Genomic DNA, 27,247 nt, shown 5'->3' on the forward strand with positions numbered 1-27,247 from the left:
TACCTATTGGAAGCTGGAGGCAGTTTATGAAATGCCAGCAGCTTACCTTATCCAGTGCAGTAGTCAGATTGCAGAATATTTCTGAAAGTCGCTGGACTGCTACAGGATATTTAGTGGCACAATATTAGGGCAACACTGATTTGAAGTTCACAATGTTCCTATTACATATCTTTTCCTGTTGTTTGCACGTTGATCAGTTACTCAAGGATCAAAATTAGTTTACCACAGCAAGAGTTCATATTAAATGATGGCCAGTTTTCCACGCCATTATGAACATGTTACACCAGAAATATCAATGATTCAAAAAAGAGCAGCACAAATTGTCATAGGTTTGTTTGACTTGTGGGAAAGCAGCACAGAAATGCTGAAAAAACCTGATTTGGCAGCACGTCAATTTTCCTGCAAAGTTTCAAGAATCCGTATTAAATGTAGAATCTAGAAATATACTTCAGCCCTCTATGCCTCACTCCCATAAAGACTGCGAAGAAAAGTTTAGACTAATTATAGCAGGCAAAATTGCAATTAAGCAGTAATTCTTCCTATTCCCATCTATATCCGTACTCTGCAAACAACTGCAAAATACACAGCAGAGGTTGTTTCCCATTGTAATAGTTATTAGAACTACTTCCATTCCATTTACATATGGAGCACAGCAAGAATGTTTAAGCCAGGACATTGCAAATATGTGCCTTCAACTCTTTTTGTACAATGCCATGGGGCACTCTGTTAGTGTGTGAGTTATGATTTCTGGGCTATTTGCACACCAGAAGTCACTACTATTTTCCCACTGAATCTCACTTTGTTGCTCTGGAACACTGGAAGCCATATTTTGCAAGTTCTCAAGCCTCACCCGCACACTTAAACATATGGGTTCTTGCACCAGCAATAATTTAATCATTTTTACGTCAGCTCAATTTTCTTCATCTCCTCTCCAAATGAGCAAACAAATTTGCGACCATTCATGCTGTCCTCTGTATACACTCAATATCCCCTGTTAGTCCTATTGATATGGGTTCCACATATATAAGCAATATTCTAGAGTGTGTTGCAATCTCCTTAATAGACTGACTCCATTTTCCTATTCCTTTACCAATAGTCCAAAGTCTGCACCTGCTTTACCTGCTACTGAGCCATTGTGACAATCTAATTTCATATACCTACAAAGCGTTACCCAATAGAAGTATCTGCAGGAGTTGGCCAATTCCAACTATGACTCGCTAATATTATAGTCATAAGGATATTAAGCTTTATACATTTTGTGACGTGCACAATTTTACATTTCCGAACATTTAAATCAACTTGCCAATCTTTGCACCACTTCAAAATCTTATCAAGATCTAACTGAATATTTGTGCAGCTTTCTTCACACCAAAAGATACTACTACGTTGTTGACGACACATCCTTCCTACCAATAAATCGTCAATCGAGACACAAATTTCACTTAATACCAAATACAACTGTACTGAGTGACATGCCTTTCATATATCGAGAAATGAGAACCACTTGTATGAACATCAAGAGCTCAGATAGAAACCCAGTACTAAGCAAAGAAGGGAAATCAGAAAGGTGGAAGGAGTACATATGGCGTCTGTACAAGGGCGATGTACTTGAGGGCAATGTTATAGAAATGGAAGAGGATGTAGATGAAATGGGAGATATGATACTGCGTGAAGAGTTTGACAGAGCACTGAAAGACCTGAATTGAAACAAGGCCCAGAGAGTAGACAACATTCCATTAGAACTACTGACAGCCTTGGCAGAGCCAGTCCTGACAAAACTCTGCCATCTGGTGAGCAAGATGTATGAGAGAGGCGAAATACCCTCAGACTTCAAGAAGAATATAATAGTTCCAATTCCAAAGACAGCAGGCATTGACAGATGTGAAAATTACCCAACTATCAGTTTAATAAGTCACGGCTACAAAATACTAACGCGAATTCTTTACAGACAATTGGAAAAACTGGTCGAAGCCAACCTCAGGGAAGATCAATCTGGATTCCGTATAAATATGGGAACACGTGAGGCAATACTGACCCTACGACTTATTTTAGAAGCTAGATTAAGAAATGCAAACCTACATTTCTAGCATTTGTAGACTTAGAGAAAGCTTTTGACAATGTTGACTGGAATACTCTCAAACTCTGAAGCTGTCAGGGATAAAATATAGGGAGCGAAAGGCTATTCAAAATTTGTATAGAAATCAAATGGCAGTTATAAGAGTCGAGGGGCAGGAAAGGGAAGCAGTGATTGGGAAGGGAGTGAGACAAGCGTGTAGCCTCTCCCCGATGTTATTCAAGCTGTATATTGAGCAAGCAGTGAAGGAAACAAAAGAAAAATTTGGAGTAGGTATTAAAATCCATGGAGAAGAAATAAAAACTTTGAGGTTTGCCGATGACATTGTAATTCTGTCAGAGACAGCAAAGGACTTGGAAGAGCAGTTGAACAGAATGGACAGTGTCTTGAAAGGAGGATATAAGATGAACATCAACAAAAGCAAAACAAGGATAATGGAATGTAGTCCAATTAAGTCAGGTGATGCTGAGGGAATTAGATTAGGAAATGAGACACTTAAAGCAGTAAACGAGTTTTGCTATTTGGGGTGCAAAATAACTGATGATGGTCAAAGTAGAGAGGATATAAAATGTAGACTGGCAATGGCAAGGAAAGCGTTTCTGAAGAAGAGAAATTTGTTAACATCGAGTATAGATTTAAGTGTCAGGAAGTCTTTTCTGAAAGTGTTTGTATGGAGTGTAGCCATGTATGGATGTGAAACATGGACGATAAATAGTTTAGATAAGAAGAGAATAGAAGCTTTCGAAATGTGGTGCTACAGAAGAATGCTGAAGATTAGGTGGGTAGATCACATAACTAATGAGGAGGTGCTGAATAGGGTTGGGGAGAAGAGGAGTTTGTGGCACAACTTGACTAGAAGAAGGGATCGGTTGGTAGGGCATGTTCTGGAGGCATCAAGGGATCACCAATTTAGTATTGGAGGGTAGCGTGGAAGGTAAAAATCGTAGAAAGAGACCGAGAGATGAATACACTAAGCAGATTCAGGAGGATGTAGGCTGCAGTACATACTGGGAGATTAAGAAGCTTGCACATGATACAGTAGCATGGAGAGCTGCATCAAACCAGTCTCAGGACTGAAGACCACAACAACAACAACGACAACAACAAAATATCGAGAAATAGTAGATCTGCTTGAATGTCCCGGTCCATGGCCTCCGGGATGTCACGTGAGAAAAATAAGAGGTGGGTTGCACTTGGTCAATGTTTACAGAATCCATGCTGGTCAACATAGAGGTCATTCTTTCCAAGATGTCTCATTATGTTTGAGCTTAGAATATGTTTTATGATTTTGCAACAAATAGATGTCAAGGAAACTGTTTGGTATTGATGTGAATAACTTCTGGTATCCTTATGGTGGGTGTGCCCTGTGTTTTCTTCCAATTACTGGTCACAGCTTTTTCTTCAAGAGGTCTACAATAGATTGTGGTTACAAAAGCACCTAACTCAGCCAGAAATTTGGTACAGAATCTGCTGGGTATTTTCATCAGGCACTGGAGCTTTGTTCAATTTTAGTGATTTCTGCTGTTCCTCCACACAACTGACACTAATATCTACATTGTACATATTTCAGTGGACAGAAATTACAGCGGAGCAATACAATTGTATTTCTCTTTGTAAAATAACATTCCAAGATGGAGTTCAGCATTTCTGGGTTTGCTATGTTACTCTCAGTTTCACTTCCTACCTCATCCTTGAGAAACTTTGGTCCTACTAATGGTCTTTATATATGACAATAACTTCTCTGTATTCTGTAAGGGATCCTTTGATAACATTCTGCTACAAGAGTTGCTGCAGGCTTTGAACATTGTCGTCTTGACAGCCGCGCAAATTTTATTTTGCATTTACCTATTATAACTCTGCACTGCTGCTTCTTTTTTTTCACCTATTATGTGATAGTCTGTCTCCCCCCCCCCCCCCCCTCGTGTACCATGGGCCATGCCATTGGTGGGGAGGCTTGCGGGCCTCAACGATACAGATAACTGTACCGCAGGTGCAACCACAACGGAGGGGTATATGTTGAGAGGCCAGACAAACGTGTGGCCCCTGAAGAGGAGCAGCAGCCTTTTCAGTAGTTGCAGGGGCAAAAGTCTGGATGATTGACTGATCTGGCCTTGTAACACTAACCAAAACGGCCTTGCTGTTGTGGTACTGCGAACAGCTGAAAGCAAGGGGAAACTACAGCTGTAATTTTTCCTGAGGGCATGCAACTTTACCATGTGATTAAATGATGATCGCGTCCTCTTGGGTAAAATATTCCGGAGGTAAAATAGTCCCTCATTCGGATCTCCGGGCGGGGACTACTGAAGAGGACGTCGTTATCAGGAGAAAAAAAACTGGTGTTGGAGTGTGGAATGTCAAATCCCTTAATTGGGCAGGTAGGTTAAAAAATTTAGAAAGGGAAATAGATAGGTTAAAGTTAGATATAGTGGGAATTAGTGAAGTTCGATGGCAGGAGGAACAAGACTTTTGGTCAGGTGAATACAGGGTTATAAATACAAAATCAAGTAGGGGAAATGCAGGAGTAGGTTTAATAATGAATAGAAAAATTGGAGTGCGGGTAAGCTACTGCAAACAGCGTAGTGAACGCATTATTGTTGCCAAGATAGACACGAAGCCTACGCCTACTACAGCAGTCCAAGTATATATGCCAACTAGCTCTGCAGATGAAGAGGAAATTGATGAAATGTATGATGAGATAAAAGAAAATATTCAGGTAGTGAAGGGAGACGAAAATTTAATAGTCATGGGTGACTGGAATTCGACAGTAGGAAAAGGGAGAGAAGGAAACGTAGTAGGTGAATATGGATTGGGGGAACGAAATGAAAGAGGAAGTCGCCTGGTAGAGTTTTGCACAGAGCATAACTTAATCATAGCTTACACTTGGTTCAAGAATCATGAAAGGAGGTTGTGTACATGGGAGAATCCTGGAGATACTAGAAAGTATCAGACAGATTATATAATGGTAAGATGGAGATTTAGGAACCAGGTTTTAAATTGCAAGACATTTCCAGGGGCAGATGTGGACTCTGACCACAATCTATTGGTTATGAACTGAAGATTAAAACTGAAGAAACTGCAAAACGGTGGGAATTTAAGGAGATGGGACCTGGTTAAACTGAAAGAACCAGAGGTTGTACAGAGTTTCAGGGAGAGCGTAAGGGAACAATTGACAGGAATGGGTGAAAGAAGTACAGTAGAAGAAGAATGGATAGCTCTGAGGGATGAAGTAGTGAAGGCAGCAGAGGATCAAGTAGGTAAAAAGACAAGGGCTAGTAGAACTCCTTGGGTGACAGAAGAAATATTGAATGTAATTGATGAAAAGAGAAAATATAAAAATGCAGTAAATGAAGCAGGCAAAAAGGAATACAGACGCCTCAAAAATGAGATCGACAGGAAGTGCAAAATGGCTAAGCAGGGATGGCTAGAGGACGAATGTAAGGATGTAGAGGATTATCTCACGAGGGTTAAGTTAGATACTGCCTACAGGAAAATTAAAGAGACCTTTGGAGAAAAGGGAACCACTTGCATGAATATCAAGAGCTCAGATGGAAACCCAGTACTAAACAAAGAAGGGAAGACAGAAAGGTGGAAGGAGTTTATAGAGGTTCTACACAGGGGTTATGTTCTTGGTTGGTTGGTTGGTTGATTGGGGTTGAAGGGACCAAACAGCAAGGTCATCAGTCCCTTGTTACAAAGACGGTCAGTTCCGACAGAGGGACAGCTCAGAAGAGTCAAAAACGATAAAGGTAAAAGGTAAAAGGCTAAAAAAAAGTGCAGTTGTGTCGTCAATGATAAAAACACAAGGAGGGAAGTCAGTAAATGGGCAAACTCAAGAGAGGAAATATCCCACCTGTGAAGCAGTACAAGCAAGACCACATGCTATTTAAAAGCGTTCAACCGCCAGAGTGTAAAAGGGCGGATTGTAAAAGGGATTAAACAAACCTAAAAGGCGATACAAACAGTAAAAGGGAAAAAAGAAGGAACATGGCCAGGGAGGGGAGTCAGGAATCTCCAAGCACAGCCTACAGTGGGAGACATCCCAACCCTCACCGCCCTGCCCCTACTGCAGAGGGAGATGAAAATCCTTAAAACTGAGAATAAAAACCACTTTCACGGAGGAAACTGAGAACCAGTTCAACCATCCGGGAATCGTCTGCTAATATTAAGGGTAAAGTGCAGGGAAGTCTGTACTTAGTACGCAGAGCTAAAAGAAGGGGGCATTCCACCAAAATGTGGGCCACTGACTGGAAAGCTCCACAACCACAAAGTGGGGGTGGCTCACCACGCAAAAGAAAACCATGGGTCAGCCTGGTATGGCCGATGCGAAGACGACAGAGGGTGGTCGAGTCCTTTCGCGAGAGGCGTAAGGAAGAACGCCATGGGACAGGTGTCACCTTAATTACACGAAGTTTATTAGACAAGGAGGTAGCCTCCCAGGATGTGGCCCATGATTGCGCAAAGTGGGATTTGAGATGAAGCCGTAAATCCGCCACAGGAGGGGTGACAGGGAATGGGGGGTAAGTGACTGCTCCCCCAGCCAAACGATCAGCAAGCTCATTTCCTTGGATGCCCACATGGCCAGGGACCCAAAGGAAGCTAACAGAACAAGCAGCATGGTGGAGATCAGCGAGATGGTCATGGATGGAGGAGACCAAGGGATGACGGGAGAAACACTGGTCAAGTGCCTGAAGGCCACTCATTGAGTCTGTACATAACAAAACGCGATTGAGCTTGGACTGTTTAATAAAGGCCAGGGCCCGGGAGACCGCCATCAATTCCGCAGTGAACACCCCACATGCATTTGGCAGGAGATGATTTTCCATGCCTACAGAGGAGGTGAAGGCATAGCCCACACGATCAGCAGATTTAGAGCCATCAGTGTAAAAAACAACAGCATCCCGAAACTCAGATAAAATGCGGCGGAAAAAACAACGGAACACCATCGGGGGAACGGAATCTTTCGGACCTCGGCAGAGATCCATCCGAACTCGGGGCCGAGGAACTAACCAAGGAGGTGTGTTGGGGAGGGAACGTGGGATACAGGAAAAGGAAGGAAGCTGAAAATCACGGCGAAGAGACGCTAGGCGGAGCCCAACCGGTAAACCCGCCCGAGGGCGGGAGTCAGGTGGGCGACTTCCTTGGGCAGGGAACAGGATAGAATAGGAAGGATGAGTGGGAGAGGAACGGACAGCGATTGCATACGAAACCAAAAGCTGGGAGCGCCGAACGGAAAGGGGGGGGATCCCAGCCTCAACCAGGAGACTATCTACAGGGCTAGTCGGGAAGGCACCGATGGCCAAACGGATACCACGATGGTGGACCGGATCCAAGAGGTGCAATGTAGAAGGGGCAGCTGAACCGTAAACTTGACAACCATAGTCCAAGCGAGACAACACTAAGGCCCGATAAAGGTGGAGGAGAGTGGAACGGTCAGCACCCCAAGAGGTGTGGGCAAGGAAGCGAAGGACGTTTAGTTTACGGAAACATCCTATCTTCAGGCGTCTGATATGAGGCAGCCAAGTGAGCTTGTTGTCGAAAAGAAGGCCAAGGAAACGAAACTGTGGGACCACAGGTAATCGTTGTGCATTGAGATAGAGCTCTGGATTGGGGTGGACTGTCACACGGCGACAAAAGTGGACCACTCGCGATTTTAAAGGAGAAAACTGAAATCCGTGTGAGATGGTCCATGCAGAGGCACGCCGTATAGCACCCTGGAGCTGACGCTCTGCAGCGGCCATCGAAGAGGAACTAACCCAAATGCAGAAATCATCCACATACAGAGCAGGAGTGACCAAAGGACCGACGGAGGCCACAAGTCCATCTATAGCAATGAGGAACAGAAGTACACTCAATACGGAACCCTGAGGGATGCCATTCTCCTGGATTCGCGGAGAACTTAAAACTGTACCAACCCTAACCCTAAACGAACGATGAAACAAGAACTGGCGGATAAAAATCGGGAGTGGGCCCCGAAGACCCCACTCATGAAGTGTAAGTAAGATATGATGGCGCCAAGCCGTATCATAGGCCTTGCGAAGGTCGAAAAATACAGCAACCAAATGGCGGCGCTGGGAAAAGGCCTGCCGAACTGCGGATTCCAAGCGAAGTAAATGATCGATCGGAGACCGTCCCTCTCGGAAGCCACACTGGTAAGGGGACAACAGACGCCGAGATTCGAGGACCCAAGTGAGCCGACGGGCTACCATCCGTTCAAGTAATTTACAAACAACGTTCGTCAGACTAATTGGCCGATAGCTGTCGACGAACAGGGGGTTCTTACCGGGCTTAATGACGGGAACCACGATGCTATCCCTCCATTGAGAAGGGAAGTCACCCTGGAGCCAAATACGGTTAAATACCCGGAGAAGATGTCGCTGTTGTGGAGCACTGAGATGTTGAAGCAGTTGGTTATGAATGAAGTCTGGGCCAGGGGCCGTATCATGAGAAGAGGAGAGTGCGGAAAGAAGTTCCCATTCAGTAAAAGCGTCGTTGTATGATTCTGACTGGCTGGGGGTAAAACATAAGGCGGAAGCTTCGGCCCGCTGTTTCTGGGGAAGGAAAGCAGCCGGATAGGAGGCTGATGCCGACGCTGTTGCAAAATGGGTCGCAAGGTGTTCCGCGAGAATCAACGGGTCCGTGCAAAGGCCATCCGGGAGGTGAAGATCCGGGAGGGTAGACTGCCGATGGCAACCTTGGAGAGAGCGAAGTGTAGCCCATACCCGCGACAGAGGGACAGCAGAACCGAGGGAAGAAACAAAGCGTTCCCAACACATCCGTTTGCTCCGTTTGATTAAGTAACGGGCCCTTGCGCGAAGGCGTTTAAAGGTAATAAGATTGGCAACGGATGGATGCCTCTTAAGGTGTTGCAAAGCTCGACGGCGATCACGGATGGCAACGGCAATGTCCGAACTCCACCAAGGGACCTGCCGGCGGCGAAATGGTCCAGATGAGCGCGGGATAGCAAGGCTAGCAGCGTGAACAATCGCGTCAGACATGTCACGTATGACATCATCAATACCATCCGACAATGAGGGAGAAAAAACGACCTGTGCAGTATACAGAGGCCAATTGGCACGTTGGAAGGACCAACGAGGTGATCTGTCCATGGGGGAGCGGGAAGGGAGCGAGAGAATCAACGGGAAGTGGTCACTATCGCAAAGGTCGTCGTGCGGTGACCATTTTAGGGAAGGGAGGAGGGAGGGAGAAGAGAGAGAAAGATCAATGGCAGAAAAGCTACCATGACCGGCACTGAAATGGGTAGGGGAGCCATCGTTAAGAAGGCACAAGTCGTGGTCGGTAATAAACTGGTCAATGAGATGACCCCGACTAGATGGAAATGCACTGCCCCACAAGGGATGATGTGCATTAAAATCGCCAAGTATAAGGAAGGGAGGAGGAAGTTGCTGAAGGAGGGCACTTAAGGAGGCAGGTGTAGGAGTTCTGTCAGGAGGGAGATACAGATTGCAAATTGTGACTCCAGAGTCCAGGTGGATCCTAACAGCAACTGCTTCCAATGTAGTTTGGAGAGGAATCCACGTGCTGGCAATGTCCGTTCGGACCAACGTGCAAACTCCGCCAGACGCCCGTAGGGGGCCGACCCGATTTCGACAGAAAGCACGGAAGCCACGGAGGGTTGGTGAGTGACCACCAGTAAAATGAGTTTCTTGTAGAACCACACAAGCCGCAGAGTAGAACGAAAGAAGGGATTGCAACTCCGGTAGGTGACGGTAATAGCCATTACAGTTCCATTGGATAGCCAAAGAACGATGAGTCAATTGGGGGGTGAACAGGCTAATGTCAGTCATGCCGGTGGGTCACCACCCGTCACCGACAAGGAGGGGGCGACATCCATGAATAACAGGTCAGAGTTAGGTTGTGAAGATGGGGACGAGACCTCTGGCGATACCAGAGACTCCTTGTCCCGGGACTTGTGCTTCTTCTTTCTTTCTGTTTGGGATCGTGGAGGGCTGTGCAACAAAATGGAGCCAGCCACAGCAAGATCGGGAACAGAAAGAGAGCGGGCGATCTGAGGGCCCGCAGACCGTGGTTCTCGTGGTGGCCGCATGGCAGCAGACCTTTGGCCTGGAAGGTGCCGGGAAGGGGGATCCCGCGAGGGGCGCCCATGACCGGCAGACGCCGAAGAAGCAGGACACTTCTCCAGCCGGGGAGAGGAAGCGGTGCCCGGGGGGGATGGTGTGGGAACCGCAGGGGGAGGGGGGAGGAAAGGGATTCGGGACTGGGGTAAGGAATGAGGAGGAGGGGGTGAAGATACTGCTGAAGCATAACTAGTTGTCAGGGTCACTGGATGAAGGCGTGTATACTTTTTACGGGCCTCGGTATAGGTGAGACGATCAAGAGTCTTATACTCCTGTATCTTTTTCTCTTTCTGATACACTGGGCAATCCACGACAATTTACGCACACAGGAGGGGGAACACAGGAACTTCCCTCATGGAACGGATGTCCACAGTCACCACAGAGGGGGGCCTGCGAACAGCGCGAAGACATGTGGCCAAAACGCAAACACTTGAAACATCGCATAGGTGGTGGGATGTATGGCTTCACGTCACACCGATAGACCATAATCTTGACCTTCTCAGGGAGGGTGTCCCCTTCAAAGGCCAAGATAAATGCACCAGTGTCAACGCGGTTGTCCTTCGGACCCCTCTGAACCCGCCGAACAAAGTGAACCCCCCGCCGGCTTAGATTGTCCCGAAGTTCCTCATCAGATTGAAGGAGGAGGTCTCTATGGAAAATTACACCTTGCACCATGTTCAAGGACTGGTGTGGGGTAATTGACACAGGAATCGTACCAAGATGGGTACAGGCACGGAGAGCTGCAGACTGGGTAGCTGAAGCGGTTTTAATCAACAGCGACCCAGACCGCATCTTGCTGATAGAGTCCACCTCGCCAAACTTGTCTTCGATGTGTTCAACAAAAAACATAGGTTTCGTATGAGTAAAAGTATCCCCATCAGTTCTGGCGCAAACCAGATAGCGAGGGAAAGGTTTCGCCCCCAGCCGACGAGCCTGGCCCTCCTCCCAGGGGGTAGCCACGGAAGGGAAGGCGGAAGGGGCAGAGGAAGCAGCACGTGAAGAATCTTTTCCAGTCAAAGAGACGGCCGGAGAACGGCCAGAGTTGTGGACTCTTATGCGTTTCATGAGCATAGTGTCCGCCCTGATACCACCCACTCCGATCAGGGGCTCTCCTCATGGGCGCCACCCAGCCACAGCAAGGGCCGTCTGGCACGGCGGCCATTGCTGGGAGTTCCGATGCTCCAGGACGACAAGCAACCACTCCTAGGCTTACATGAGGAGGTCACAGCTCAGGTATCAGACGTGTGATCCCTGTGTTTTCAGGGGGCTCAACCAAAAGGGTACATAGCGACCCCACCACACGGGCTGGCTACCGTGCTGGCTATGGACCCTAGCGTCAAACAACGACGTAAAGGAAACGATGGAATCAATGATGATGGCACACGCCGGAGACACTAGGTAAGGTGCTCTTCCCCAAATGGCTCACACTACGGAAGAAAATTTAGTGATGGAGGTCAAACCCCAGAGGGGACCAGAGAATACCAAAAGGATGAAGGAATTACAGAACAAGGCCGAATTGCAAGGTCAACAGAACCAGGAGAATAGCAGGGCCAACATAAGGAGGGACACCATAAGTAGGGACACCAAGAGAGGGAGAGGAGAGGTCGGAGGGAAGGATGAAGGACAGGAAAGGAGGGGAAGGGAAAGGAAATGCAGCCCGGAAAAAGAAGGAAGGCTGCAATAGCTCGGGGCCCCGTGCTCGCCACGCACGTACTCACGAAAGGACCGCGAGCCCCCTGGGGGGGGTTATGTTCTTGAGGACAATATTATGGAAATTGAAGAGGAGGTAGATGAATATGAAATGGGATATACGGTACTGCGTGAAGAGTTTGACAGAGCACTGTTAGACCTGAGACGAAACAAGGCCCCCAGAGTAGACAACATTCCATTAGAACTACTGACAGCCTCGGCAGAGCCAGTCCTGACAAAACTCTACCATCTGGTGAGCAAAATGCACAAGACAGGCGAAATTCCCCTCAGACTTCAAGAATAATATAATAATTCCAATCCCAAAGAAAGTAGGTGTTGACAGATGTGAAAATACCCGAACTATCAGTTTAATAATTCACAGCTGCAAAATAGTAACGCAACAATGTTGACTGCAATACTCTCTTTCAAATTCTGAAGGTGGCAGGGGTGAAATACAGGGAGCAAAAGGCTATTTACAATTTGTACAGAAACCAGATGGCAGTTATAAGAATAGTGGGGCATGAAAGGGAAGCAGTGGTTGGAAAGGGAGTGAGACAGGGTTGTAGCCTCTCCCCGATGCTATTCCATCTGTATATTGAGCAAGCAGTAAAGTAAACAAAGGAAAAGTTCGGAGTAGGTATTAAAATCCATGGAGAAGAAATAAAAACTTTGAGGTTCACCATTGACATTGTAATTCTGTCAGAGACAGCAAAGGACTTGGAAGAGCAGTTGAACGGAATGGACAGTGTCTTGAAAGGAGGATATACGATGAACATCAACAAAAGCAAAATGAGGATAATGGAATGTAGTCGATTTAAGTCGGGTGATGCTGAGGGAATTATATTAGGAAATGAGATACTTAAAGTAGTGAAGGAGTCTTGCTATTTGGGGAGCAAAATAACTAATGATGGTTGAAGTAAAGAGGATATAAAATGTAGACTGGCAATGGCAAGGAAAGCGTTTCAGAAAAAGAGAAATTTGTTAACATCGAGTATAGATTTAAGTGTCAGGAAGTCGTTTCTCAAAGTATTCGTATGGAGTGTAGCCATGTATGGAAGTGAAACATGGGCGATAAATAGTTTGGACAAGAAGAGAATAGAAGCTTTCGAAATGTGGTGCTACAGAAGAATGCTGAAGATTAGATGGGTAAATCACATTACTAATGAGGAGGTGTTGAATAGGATTGGGGAGAAGAGAAGTTTGTGGCACAACTTGACTAGAAGAAGGGATCGGTCAGTAGGACATGTTTTGAGGCATCAAGGGATCACCAATTTATTATTGGATGGCAGCGTGGAGGGTAAAAATCGTATAGGGAGACCAAGAGATGAAGACACTAAGCAGATTCAGAAGGATGTTGGTTGCAGTATGTACTGGGAGATGAAGAAGCTTGCACAGGATAGAGTAGCATGGAGAGCTGCATCAAACCAGTCTCAGGACTGAAGACCACAGTAACAACAACTACTACTACTTTTTTTTTTTTTAAGGAGTTTCTTAATAGTAATGATATAGTTGCAAGAGCCCTCTCATCATTAACTGTTCTACTAGGAACATATCTACCAAGTAGATGGTCAACAACTCTTCTAAACTTGAGCCAAAGTTCCTCTACATGCTGATCTTCAGATCGAATGTTTCGAGTTTGTTGGCGAGATATGACTCCCACCTCTTCGCACAGTTTGCTGAAAATAAAAATATTTCTGCTTGTTTCAGTTGCCCTTTATATCTTGATAATCACTGTTGCTACAACTGCCTCATGGTCACTGATACCAGTTTCAGTATGGACGTCCCCAAAGAGGTCAGGTCTATTTGTTGCTATCAGATGCAATATTTTTTCCATCCTACATGAATGTGCAAATGATCTATTTTACTCTACATAATTTGGTTTAGAAGTTGGCAACAGCCATGTTTGCCAGCAAAATTACTGGATTGCAGGGGTATGCCTAATACGCAAACAAGTGTTTTCTGTAAATGTCCCATAATGTTTCTACATTTTGTGCTATCGTCATTGGGCACTTTTACTCAGTTCCATAAAGTGTAAACATTTTTAAGTAATAATTATTGTGGCAAAGCCAGGCCTAAAGCAGTTTGTGTAAAGGGGGAGGGGGAAGAGAAAAATCAAGGTAATAACAAACTGTTTTACACTTAATTTTGTTAGAACCATTATTACATATAATTACTGGAAGGAGTTTAAAGAAGCTGTGTGGTTGTTTAAAAACAGTCACTAATTTTCTGTGAATCTGTTTATTATCTGTCTTGGCACATTTGAGGTCTAAACGATTATCTGATGTCCTATTGTAAACAGACAAAGTAACATGTGATGATAAAATGTTTTTACAGAAACATAAATGTCTTATAAATGTCAGTTCTACAAGGACCATATTCAATAACAAAAAACTTAGTGGTAAATGAATACATACTATTTTTGATACAAGTACATGATACACTACTGTAAATGTCAGATTGTCGTTACCAAAATATTGAAAAACAGGTAGCACCATTAATTGTACAGTTTGACCCTACCAGTTCAAGTTCCATACAAGTAATGACCAGTGTAACTGCTTATGTTGCGAGTTCTGGTAATAACATTCTTTGACATCTATGTCAAAGAGTCAAGTATTCATATTTAAAGCGATTTGTATTCCTGGTCAAAAAGCATTTCGTTCCTGAAAACTATTCGTGTAGAACTGACTTATAAGGCATCTGAGAGTCTGTAAAAAAACTGCAACATAACATCTGTTGCTTTAGGTGTTTCTAATATGTCATTAGCCTTAATAAAGAAATTAAGAGGAAAATTGTGAATATTCTTAAGTAACCATGCAGCTTTTGTAAATAATTGCAAGCTCTGCTGAAACTCTGCGAGCAAGGTTGATCTTTTCATCCATCTCTGGAAATATCCAGAGCTTGGAGCCAGATGAAACGCATAGTGTGTTCTGACATGGGCCTCAATCTGCAATTGGTTGCACACTGTTCCCTCAATGGATGCTAGAACAGCCTCTTCAACATGCTAAATGAAGCTCCCAGACATACGCACTGAGAGCACCTGATTTTCTTTCCCACCCTTTGCTGCCATTTCCCTAATGGGTATCATCATTCACTGTACACTGAACTGCTGATTACTAATAGACTACTCCTCTTTTGTGTTTGCCTCTGGGCACAGGATACAGCAGATTTTCTAACAGGTGAAGCAAGTCTCGATCGAGTGCAATGGGAAGCAGCCATGATTTGGGTAATATTAAGTACCTTCTAATATGCACTTCACAGTTATTTGCAGAGTACGTGTACTGATGCTTAGGTGCTCAGCTAAAGTCTAGATCAGAGTAAACAGCAGTCATGGCAGTGCTTATGTACTGTTCATAGGTTGACAACCTGCCAGTCTCTTGTAGCCAATGGGATGACTCACTGACATAAGCAATGAGAAGTGAGAGAAGAGGCACTGTATTTCTAGTGCCAAAATTGAAATCATTGTCTTGTTTGCTCTTTTTTCCACATATTTGCGAGTTTCGAGAGAAATATTTTGTGATTTTGGGCGCGAGTGCTATAAAGTGCACCAATTTAAGTGAATTAGTTCTGCAGCGAGACAAAAAATGTATCAAATGTGATGGTGAAATGACTTACTCAAAGATTTGGGTGGATAGAATCATCTGGAAACAAAGCAAAAACCACCTCTTTGAGTAAGTGGATAAACATTTTTTTTTAATTTTAATCATGGACGAAAACCGTTGAGCCACCTATCTTCTCACATTATTTAACTAAAGAATATTGATCACCTTACTCGGTGCATTCAAGCATATCAGTTGTGTAGAGACACAGAGCACAAAAATATTTCACTACTTGTGATGCTCTCTTTGGTTTGCTGATACTAGCACAGTTGAAACAGCTGCAGCTCAAACAAGGAGCAAAAATCTTCATATAATAATCACATTTCACTCACTCACTCACTCACTCACTCTCTCGAAGAGGGAATCCTTGATTTCATTATGATATAGAATTTATTTACAAGATTTAGCTAGAGTATCATTTAAATAGGCAACGTCAAAACATCCTATTATTTTAGGCACTCTAGCAGTAATCAGTTCCTTACAAGATAATGTTCAAAACTGGCTTCTGAAGTGAAATAACAAAGCCATAAGTGTACCTGTTTATAGGTGTACTCGAGGATGCTAACAGCATTTCCTTTTGCTCTGTTTTGGTTTTCGAAGATTTACAGTGTCATTGTTCTGAATTGCCTGCCTCTCTTTTCGTTCCTTCTTCGTCCTCAGAACTTGTCTTGTAATCGCCATGAACATCTGAAACATACCCAATTTATCATAACTGTTTGAAAGGTAGAATAAATCAGTAGTTAGAAACATTAAGTTAACTATTGATGAAAAAGCTGCAATTACTTTGTAAAAGCTTTATTACAATTCCTTAACTGCATTGAGCTATCATGCCAATGTTCAGATGGCTAAGGTTTCCAATTACATTAAAGTACTCATCGGCAGCAATAACGTACTGGAAAAGTTAGTCATCCAAAGATGGGTGTGATGGCCCGAAACCATTTATGGCATTACACTAAATCTTTTTAAAAGTATTTGTGGTCGATTGCATTCTTCAACAGCAATCCTCGATGGTCACAGAGTTCCCAAGATCCAGCACAAACAAAACAATAAAATGAACTACTCACTTCTTCAACATTGATGTTGTCTTTCGCACTAGTTTCAAAAAGCTGTATTCCCATCTGATCTGCAAATCTCTGAGCATCTTCGGTTAACACAACTTTTCTATCAGGTGCGTCATTTTTATTGCCAACTGCAAATGATACACAACAAATATTGAAAAGTGACTGCCAGTGCCACATGCTCCACATTTAATTACCAGTACATTTATGAAGACAGTTTCTGCAAGTCAAACCGCTATCTGTTCACCACAAAGAAATCAGTTTCAACCACACAAATTGTTACTGTGCAAAATACATTTTTATTTTATACTACACCATTACCACAACGTGAAGTGCTTGAAAGGCTAATGAATGTACTGCATTATTATAGTGCATTGATGGATACTTAGTACAGTTCAGAAGAAGTATTGCAATAACAATTTACACAAAAAGGCAAACTAATTGTGGAGGGTGATTTTTCTTCTAATTTGTGTTAAACCATTGTTTTCAGTTCAGTAGTATCTCTCCTTGGTGATGCATTCAGCTAATATTCAAGCCATCAATCCAGGCAGACATTTAATGCGTGAAATACTAATTTCTGTCCAATTACTAATAATAGTGACAAATTGTAGATGCAGAAATTGAAGTCTAGTTATGAATTGCCTGGGAAATGTATATCATCATATAAATTATGTCGTGCTCAACTTTAAGAAGCAACAAATATATGCATATTGTGAGTAAAGAAAAGAGTCTATTTAAGAAAAAAAAAAGGTTACCACATAAAAATTTCATCTCAAAACCAAGATGTAAGCACTAATTCTGACAGTCAAAGAAAATCATTATTTTTCTAATATAAAGTGCTTGAAATTTGTCAGAATAGTGCGTATAGTCGAACAAATTTCTACGATAACAACTGCATCTACTGTCAACATATATTGTCAAGTTCCGTATCCCCATACAATAGACATTTTGAGAATGGATGCAAGGATCTAGTCAGTTTAATGTGTCAACAACTTACCGAGTATCCTGTTCACCACTTCACAGTTTTGTTCAATTTCATGAAGCCATCTCTTAACATTTGCGAATGAATCTCCATTTGTGACATCATAGACTACAATTACGCCGTGAGTACCCCTATAGTAACTGTAAGACGAACAGATAAGAAACGGTGTTTACCTTTATAATGCGAAAAAAAGACTTTTACTGAACAGACATACTTACGTAGAAGTTATTGTTCGAAATCGTTCCTGGCCGGCGGTATCCCAAATCTGTAGTTTCACCCTTTCTCCTTCAACTTCGACTGTTCGTATTTTAAAATCTACGCCAATTGTTGTGATGTAGCTGCCAGAAAATGTATTATCCGCAAATCTAAGGAGCAGAGAGCTCTTTCCAACTCCTAATTTGTGTTTGAAAGACAACGTTACTAATATTTTTCTTAGGCATCCATACATATTCGTAAGATTTTCGGCAACTGTCACAGAAAATATATTAGTTTGTATTTTACTCACCGCTATCGCCTATAATGAGTAGTTTGAAGAGATGGTCATACTCCCTAGCCATTACGTTTGGTTAAGCGACGAACGCGCTTATATCGTTTACACCTAGTTGCCTGGCTATCGTCGTCTTCTCTACACACACAAGAAAGATAACGTAGAATAAAAAAACAAAAGATGAATAAAATGAATCATCCAAAATATAACTAGACAGTTGCTTTCACAGGAAGATAGCCTCCTACCCAAAGCACACACTTGCAGATATATATCTTCCGGTTCAGCTGATCAGCAGACGACAATCGGTAGCGTCGATCATTTGTATGCAGTAACTAAAATTTGATGTTCAACAGTTCTCGCAACTGCTGGTACAATGGGAATGGGCTCTGTATTTACACGTTACGCCGGCTTACGGTGTTTGTTTATTCAAAACACACTTGGTTTGAACGCGTATCGACATATAGAAAATGCAATCAACTACAATAGCTGGAACAAGACACTATACCGCGAACAGTGAGTTTACATTGCATAGTAATTTAATACTGTAATTAGCTGACAGAGTTCGAATTATCATAGGTTTTATTCGTTACAGATCAACATCTGTTCGCCTCGCATATTCGATTTACAGCAAAGAGGGACGTAGTTCTGGATCCCCTGTGTTAATAGTGCACGGGTTGATGGGCTCTAGAATGAACTGGAATTCAGTCTCCAAAGCAATAGTCTCCAAAATTAACCGGAATGTAAAATTATGCAACTTTTCTCGCATATTAGATGATTTCAAACCTAGATCAAATAATCCAAGCAAGCCTTATTACAGGTGATTGCCATAGACGCACGGAATCACGGAGATAGTGCACATTCGCCTGACATGACATACGGTCATATGGTAGAGGATCTTCGTCTGTTTGTTGATGAACTTAAACTGGGTCGTGTATGTCCAATTGGACATAGTATGGGTGGAAAGGTGGTGATGCTGTTTGCTCTAACGCACGTGAGTGAAACACATTTTATTGTATTTGTTCATAAGTTACAAATAAAAACTGATAACTTTGATCGTTTAGGACTGTTCAGTTTGAGTCCTTGAATGCTTTGGAAACCGAAGTACTCTGCTTTCATGTATGATTTTTTTTTCTCATTTGTCGCGTTGCTAAATGATGTAATAGGCCTACATTACTTTTCTATATTTTATAAGCCGAGCAGGTGCTGTGTTCCAATTACCCTTGCCAATGACATTAGTATTCTTCCATGATAAATTTGTCTTGTACGTCATTTGTGTTTCATTCTCAGTCTTCTGTATTATTTTGTGTTTCCTTCCCACTCGTGAATCTTCATATTCTCGATTGTGCCCACACATAATTAGTGTTAACTTTTTGAGTACCATACCAACAATACAATACAAAAATATAATTTTACATTTTTCACAAAAGCTGGCTTTATCAGCATAGTAAGGAACAAATAAAAGAAGAAATTGGCAAAAAATAATAAACATTCAGTTGTATTAAGATGATTTCACTATAAAATATAATTTTAAAAAATTTCTCGAAACTAAGTTATATTATCACAGCAAGCAACAAATACAAGAACAAATTGACAGAAAACAAATACTGAATTGTTTTAAGTGGGTTGTTTCTCTTTAGAGCATTTACGACATACAGTTTTCAACCACCCATCAATTTGTGTACTATATTTGAAAGCAAATGCACTTGTTTCCTAGACAAAATACCACATTTCGAAACTTTTATGAACACTCAATGCCTGAAACAGATTATAGTCCTAAATAACAAACAAATATAAATATAAAATTTAATAAATTTTATATTCAAACTACATGCTGCCACAGTTGTTTCATTTCAAAACTAAACATAAAAGAAGCAGTAAAAATTCAAATTTATGTACAATAGCTTTGGATAGACTTACTTTGTCTCGTTAATACAGCATAAAAAAGGGGGGGGGGCTGACACAATCTTGTACAGTCATGTAACACGGCATCCATGCTGCCTATTGCTTTGATCGCTGTGAGTAACTGCTACAATGCACCACATTCATAGCAATACTTCATTATTCTACTAGACGTCGGTCTGTCTTGCAACAGCATTTCAAGCAGTAACCACCGGTACTTAAAGGGCTAAGGAAAGCCAGGAAATTGCTGGTCTCCTGTTGAGCTGATTCATTGTATTGCTTCTTTTTCTTTTGTTGTGTCATTCATCTACTTCTAGTATGGTTTGTTCATAACTTTTTGATTGAAGAAGTATAACTATTTTGCAAAAGTTTTCTTTTACAGCTTGTGAGTCTTAAAAGTAAAAAAAGTGTTTTGCAAAATGGCGAGGGCTGCATGTCTTCAATTACAAAGTTATAAATGGACCACCAAAGGAGTGTAAGTAGTGTGGCTCTGTAAGGAGTAAGTAACTGTCATACTGTAGATCAAAAAGCCTAGGGTTCAGTTCTCATTTTCCCTGTCAGTTATTGCTCCTTTCATCCCTGCCAGTGATAATGAGAAAAAGCCAAATTGCACTTTGCTGCAGTGTCCATTTTAAACTTTAGGTTCCCTTGTATCTGATGGACTGTCAGTTCATAGATTGGAGGATTTCAAGAGTAGGACCAGGCTGAAGATGGCTTTAACTCTTAAGTAATTTGCTTGTTCTGTTAGATAGCACAGTAGTTGTAGATCACACATGTTGATGTGTGATGAAATTGTCTTAAAGTTTTAGTGAGTATGTGATACATTGTTTTAATTTCATATTTTATCTTAGAGCATGTCTGCAGTCAAGCTGTTGGTGAAGCATGGCATTTTTATTTAAAACAGCTTATGATGTATTTTAATTCGATAATCACATTTTCACACATGACTGGCCTGTAAACAATAATCCATTATCTTAAGTCAGGTATGAGGTATTCTACTTCCATATGATTTCCAGTTTTGTGTGTTTACAGTTGATTTAATATTATCATTTTCCTTCCACGATGTTTTGACAACTTCTCTGATTGCATTCAAAGTATGTTGGGTGTAGATTTAATTGTTAACTATTTGGGCTCTCACCTGCCTGTGAATGAGAGATTCTTTGCCTCAGCCTTGCCATTATTCTACAGTGTAGTTCAAGCCTCGATCTGTCTCACAGAAATGTAAGACCAACCAAAAGACCGTGTCAAACTATAAAAAGGTTATAAGTAAGCCATAAGACAATACACTAAACCTAAAAATGCATTAGCAAACACTTATCTACGTGAACCTACTCTGTACTGTTCTTACATAACATCCTGAAAACCATGGATCAACTAAATTGGTTAGAAGCAGTATTTTTTGACTTCCAAACACATTTGAGTTGGTGCCACACCATTGATGGTTAGCGAAAGTATTTCATGGGTATCAAACAAAATTTGTGACAAGGTTAAGGATTTCTTGGTAAGCAGAATGCAGTACGTTAACGTTCATGAAGAGTCATCGATAGAAGTAAAAGTAACTTCATGCACGTCCCAGGGGGGTGTGTTGGAACTTGTTGTTAATGTTGTGTATCAATGATCTGATAGGTAATATTAATAGGAACCTTGGGCTTTTTGCTGATGATGCAGTCATCGTTAGTGAAGCCGTGTTTGAAAACAACTGCACAAATATTGTCAGTGCTTAGACTATCTTTCATCACACTCTGAACTGGGGAGTATTCTTCTCAACTTTACAAAAGTGGTATACCACCAATTACCCAATTAATGAAATATACTGCTCAGTTCTTAAACTACACATACACCCAACTCCTGTTCATATGGACCATAAATATTCTCATATTTTGGTAAGATTTCAAAGTGTTGCAAAGATTTGCGATAAATGTCCAGGAATGTAAATTATGCATTTAACAAACAAAAAGAGTGCTTCCTACGACTGCAATATCAATGATTCACAGAGTGAGTACTGTGGTTCATTGGCAGGAGACTGGGAAAATGCAGTAAGTCTATGAAGGACGCTGTATACAGATCAATTGTGCAGCACATCTTACAATATTGCTCAATTGTTGGGCCCTGTACCAAATAGTATTGAAAAGAGTGTACCAAATGTATGCAAAGATCTGTGGTACAAATGGTCACAGATTTGTTTGATGCACAAAAGAGCATCGTGGAAATGTTGTAAAACCTGAAGAGTGATTTCAGCAGGTACAGAGAGATTTGAGTCATTATTCCTGCACTCCATTGGAATGGTAAGAAACCTTAACACATGGTACCATGCTAAGTACTCTCTTCCGTGCACATCACAGTAGTTTGAGACTTTATTTTTATGTAGTTGTAGAGTAAAAACAGGATTGAATTATATTCTGATGTGATTTAAACAAATTGAGCACTAGATTGCACACTTAAGATAAACTAAAGCCTCTGTCCATCTTATTTAAAATGCTAATTGCGATTGCCTCTTTTATTAAAAAGTCTGAGAAATTGAGTGCCTGTGCCACACTGGTGTTATGGAATAAAGCTATTTTATCCAACTGACACTTTTTCCATATCAGTTCAGCTCCAAGTCAAGGGATATACTTCGCTGACTGCAAGAGTTTGTAAATAGTCTAATAATAATTACCACAATAATAATAATAATAATAAAATATAAATACATCGGCTACACCACTGCAATTTCATAACCACTTCTACAACCCTTTAGATCACATAACATCAACAGATACGAAGAAAGTAAATTGGAAAAAGAAAACACTACATGGCAAGCACCCGTATCATCTAACACAGCCACACATCGATCAAGACGCATCCAACACATGGCTAAGAAAAGGCAATATATACAGTGAGAGGGAAGAATTCATGATTGCAATACAGGATCAAACAATAAACACCGGATATTACAGCAAGCATATTATTAAAGATCCCAATACCACAACAGATAAATGCAGACTTTGCAAACAACAAATAGAAACAGTAGATCAGATCACAAGTGGATGTACAATACTAGCAAATACAGAATACCCCAGAAGACATGAAATGTAGCAAAAATAATACATCCACAGCTTGCCTTACAACATAAACTTATAAAACAACACAGTCCCACATACAAGTATGCACCACAAAATGTACTGTAGAATGATAAATACAAATTATACTGGAACAGAACCATTATAACACCACCACATAGCAAACCTGACATCATACTCACAAATAAAAAGAAGAAATTAACACAACTAATCGAAATATCCATACCCAATACAACAAATATACAAAAGAAAACAGGAGAAAAAATGGAAAAATACATCCAACTGGCTAAGGAAGTCAGATATGTGGCATCAGGATAAAGTTGACATTATACCAGTTATACTATCAACTACAGGAGTCATACCACACAATATCCACCAGTACATCAATGCAATACAGCTACATCCAAACTTATATATACAACTACAGAAATCTGTAATTATTGATACATGTTCAATTACCCGAAAGTTCCTAAATGCAATATAACACATACCGTACAGTTAAAAGGAAGTCACGCTTGATCAAGATCCGCGTCACTTTCTACTTTTGACCAGACATAACATATGAGATAAGAAAGAAATTATAATTATAATTAATATAATAATAATCATTATTATTGTTGCAGATCCATACACAGTCCCTGATACACTTACACAAGGAATAGCTTATCTGAAACCTAAAGATCTAGCAGACACAGCAAACCCAGCAAAATATCGACCCATAACATGCCTACCAACAATATACAAAATATTAACTTCAGTCATTACACAGAAATTAATGACACATACAACACAGAACAAAATTGTAAATGAAGAACAAAAAGGCTGCTGCAAAGGAGCACGAGGATGTAAAGAGCAACTGATAATAGCTGTTGTTGTTGTTGTCTTCAGTCCTGAGACTGGTTTGATGCAGCTCTCCATGCTACTCTATCCTATGCAAGCTGCTTCATCTCCCAGTACCTACTGCAACCTACATCCTTCTGAATCTGCTTAGTGTACTCATCTCTCGGTCTCCCTCTACGATTTTTACCCTCCACGCTGCCCTCCAATGCTAAATCTGTGATCCCTTGATGCCTCAAAACATGTTCTACCAACCGATCCCTTCTTCTAGTCAAGTTGTGCCACAAACTTCTCTTCTCCCCAATCCTATTCAATACCTCCTCATTAGTTACGTGATCTATCCACCTTATCTTCAGTATTCTTCTGTAGCACCACATTTCGAAAGCTTCTATTCTCTTCTTGTCCAAACTAGTTATCGTCCATGTTTCACTTCCATACATGGCTACACTCCAAACAAATACTTTCAGAAACGACTTCCTGATACATAAATCTATATTCGATGTTAACAAATTTCTCTTCTTCAGAAACGCTTTCCTTGCCATTGCCAGTCTACATTTTATATCCTCTCTACTTCGACCATCATCAGTTATTTTACTTCCTAAATAGCAAAACTCCTTTACTACTTTAAGTGTCTCATTTCCTAATCTAATTCCCTCAGCATCATCCGATTTAATTTGACTACATTCCATTATCCTCGTTTTGCTTTTGTTAATGTTCATCTTATATCCTCCTTTCAAGACACTGTCCATTCCGTTCAACTGCTCTTCCAAGTCCTTTGCTGTCTCTGACAGAATTACAATGTCATCGGCGAACCTCAAAGTTTTTACTTCGTCTCCATGAATTTTAACACCTACTCCACATTTTTCTTTTGTTTCCTTTACTGCTTGCTCAATATACAGATTGAATAACATCGGGGAGAGGCTACAACCCTGTCTCACTCCTTTCCCAACCACTGCTTCCCTTTCATGCCCCTCGACTCTTATTACTGCCATCTGGTTTCTGTACAAATTATAAATAGCCTTTCGCTCCCTGTATTTTACCCCTGCCACCTTTAGCATTTGAAAAAGGGTATTCCAGTCAACATTGTCAAAAGCTTTCTCTAAGTCTACAAATGCTAGAAACGTAGGTTTGCCTTTTCTTAATCTTTCTTCTAAGATAAGTCGTAAGGTCAGTATTGCCTCACGTGTTCCAACATTTCGACGGAATCCAAACTGATCCTCCCCGAGGTCTGCATCTACCAGTTTTTCCATTCGTCTGTAAAGAATTCGCGTTAGTATTTTGCAGCCATGGCTTATTAAACTGATAGTTCGGTAATTTTCACATCTGTCAGCACCTGCTTTCTTTGGGATTGGAATTATTATATTCTTCTTGAAGTCTGAGGGTATTTCGCCTGTCTCATACATCTTGCTCACCAGCTGGTAGAGTTTTGTCAGGACTGGTTGTCCCAAGGCCGTCAGTTGTTCTAATGGAATGTTGTCTACTCCGGGGGCCTTGTTTCGACTCAGGTCTTTCAGTGCTCTGTCAAGCTCTTCACGCGGTATCGTATCTCCCATTTCGTCTTCATCTACATCCTCTTCCATTTCCATAATATTGTCCTCAAGTACATCGCCCTTGTATAAACCTTCTATATACTCCTTCCACCTTTCTGCCTTCCCTTCTTTGCTTAGAACTGGGCTGCCATCTGAGCTCTTGATATTCATACACGTGGTTCTCTTCTCTCCAAAGGTCTCTTTAATTTTCCTGTAGGCAGTATCTATCTTACCCCTAGTGAGATAAGCTTCTACATCCTTACATTTGTCCTCTAGCCATCCCTGTTTAGCCATTTTGCACTTCCTGTCGATCTCATTTTTGAGACGTTTGTATTCCTTTTTGCCTGCTTCATTTACTGCATTTTTATATTTTCTCGTTTCATCAATTAAATTCAATATTTCTTCTGTTACCCAAGGATTTCTAGCAGCCCTCGTCTTTGTACCTACTTTATCCTCTGCTGCCTTCACTACTACATCCCTCAGAGCTACCCATTCTTCTTCTACTGTATTTCTTTCCCCTACTCCTGTCAATTGTTCCCTTATGCTCTCTCTGAAACTCTGTACAACCTCTGGTTCTTTCAGTTTATCCAGGTCCCATCTCCTTAATTTCCCACATTTTTGCAGTTTCTTCAGTTTTAATCTTCAGTTCATAACCAATAGATTGTGGTCAGAGTCCACATCTGCCCCTGGAAATGTCTTACAACTTAAAACCTGGTTCCTAAATCTCCGTCTTACCATTATATAATCTATCTTAAACCTGTCAGTATCTCCAGGGTTCTTCCACGTATACAACCTTCTTTCATGATTCTTAAACCAAGTGTTAGCTATGATTAAGTTGTGCCCTGTGCAAAATTCTACTAGGCGGCTTCCTCTTTCATTTCTTAGCCCCAATCCATATTCACCTACTATGTTACCTTCTCTCCCTTTTCCTACTGTCGAATTCCAGTCACCCATTACTATTAAATTTTCGTCTCCCTTCACTGTCTGAATAATTTCTTTTAGTTCATCGTACATTTCTTCAATTTCTTCATCATCTGCAGAGCTAGTTGGCATATAAACTTGTACTACTGTAGCAGGTGTGGGCTTCATATCTATCTTGGCCACAATAATGCGTTCACTATGCTGTTTGTAGTAGCTTACCCGCATTCCTATTTTCCTATTCATTATTAAACCTACTCCTGCATTACCCCTATTTGATTTTGTGTTTATAACCCTGTAGTCACCTGACCAGAAGTCTTGTTCCTCCTGCCACCGAACTTCACTAATTCCCACTATATCTAACTTTAACCTATCCATTTCCCTTTTTAAATTTTCTAACCTACCTGCCCGATTAAGGGATCTGACATTCCACCCTCCGATCCGTAGAACGCCAGTTTTCTTTCTCCTGCTGCAGAGGTGACATATCAAGCTAAAACTAAACAAAGGTCACTGCACTACTCATACATTGATTACCAAAAAGCTTTCGATAGTGTACCCCACTCATGGTTACTGCAGATATTGGAGATATACAAAGTAGATCCTAAATTGATACAGTTCCTAAACATAGTAATGAAAAGTTGGAAAACCACACTTAATATCCAAACAAATTCAAATAATATCACATCACAGCCAATACAGATTAAGCATGGAATTAAGTCCTTTCTGGTTCTGCCTTGCTCTGAACCCACTATCCAACATGCTAAATAATACAAATTATGGATATAATATTACTGGGAAATACCCACACAAAATCACACATTTGCTATACATGGATGATCTAAAACTACTGGCAGCAACAAATCAACAACTTAACCAATTACTAAAGATAACAGAAGTATTCAGCAATGATATAAAAATAGCTTTTGGAACAGACAAATGTAAGAAAAATAGCATAGTCAAGGGAAAACACACTAAACAAGAAGATTACATATTGGATAACCACAGCGACTGCATAGAAGTGAT

General features: G+C 41.4%; 2 protein-coding genes across 4 annotated transcripts in view; one reads left to right on the top strand and one right to left on the bottom strand.

Moving 5' to 3' along the window:
• Positions 1-18,089, bottom strand: part of LOC126284157 (ras-related protein Rab-35) — a 105,802-nt gene extending 87,713 nt beyond the window's left edge. The window contains exons 1-5 of the mRNA XM_049982880.1: positions 18,001-18,089; positions 17,714-17,888; positions 17,511-17,635; positions 16,520-16,644; positions 15,992-16,142 (exon numbers count right to left, since the gene is read on the bottom strand). Of these exons, the coding sequence (XP_049838837.1) occupies positions 16,017-16,142; positions 16,520-16,644; positions 17,511-17,635; positions 17,714-17,888; positions 18,001-18,052 (603 nt within the window). The 5' untranslated portion in view covers positions 18,053-18,089 and the 3' untranslated portion in view covers positions 15,992-16,016. The remainder of the gene's footprint in view (positions 1-15,991; positions 16,143-16,519; positions 16,645-17,510; positions 17,636-17,713; positions 17,889-18,000) is intronic.
• A 266-nt stretch (positions 18,090-18,355) lies between these two features.
• LOC126284155 (protein ABHD11-like) overlaps positions 18,356-27,247 on the top strand; it is a 70,540-nt gene continuing 61,648 nt past the window's right edge. For all 3 annotated transcript variants that reach the window (XR_007551443.1, XM_049982878.1, XM_049982879.1), the window contains exons 1-3: positions 18,356-18,495; positions 18,575-18,722; positions 18,800-18,973. Coding sequence is in view for 2 of the 3 variants with exons in the window: in XM_049982878.1 (XP_049838835.1) it covers positions 18,356-18,495; positions 18,575-18,722; positions 18,800-18,973 (462 nt within the window). In the remaining variant the exon portion in view is untranslated. The remainder of the gene's footprint in view (positions 18,496-18,574; positions 18,723-18,799; positions 18,974-27,247) is intronic.

This window comes from Schistocerca gregaria, chromosome 8, assembly GCF_023897955.1.
Source record: "Schistocerca gregaria isolate iqSchGreg1 chromosome 8, iqSchGreg1.2, whole genome shotgun sequence".
Classification (NCBI taxonomy): Eukaryota; Metazoa; Arthropoda; class Insecta; order Orthoptera; family Acrididae; genus Schistocerca; species Schistocerca gregaria.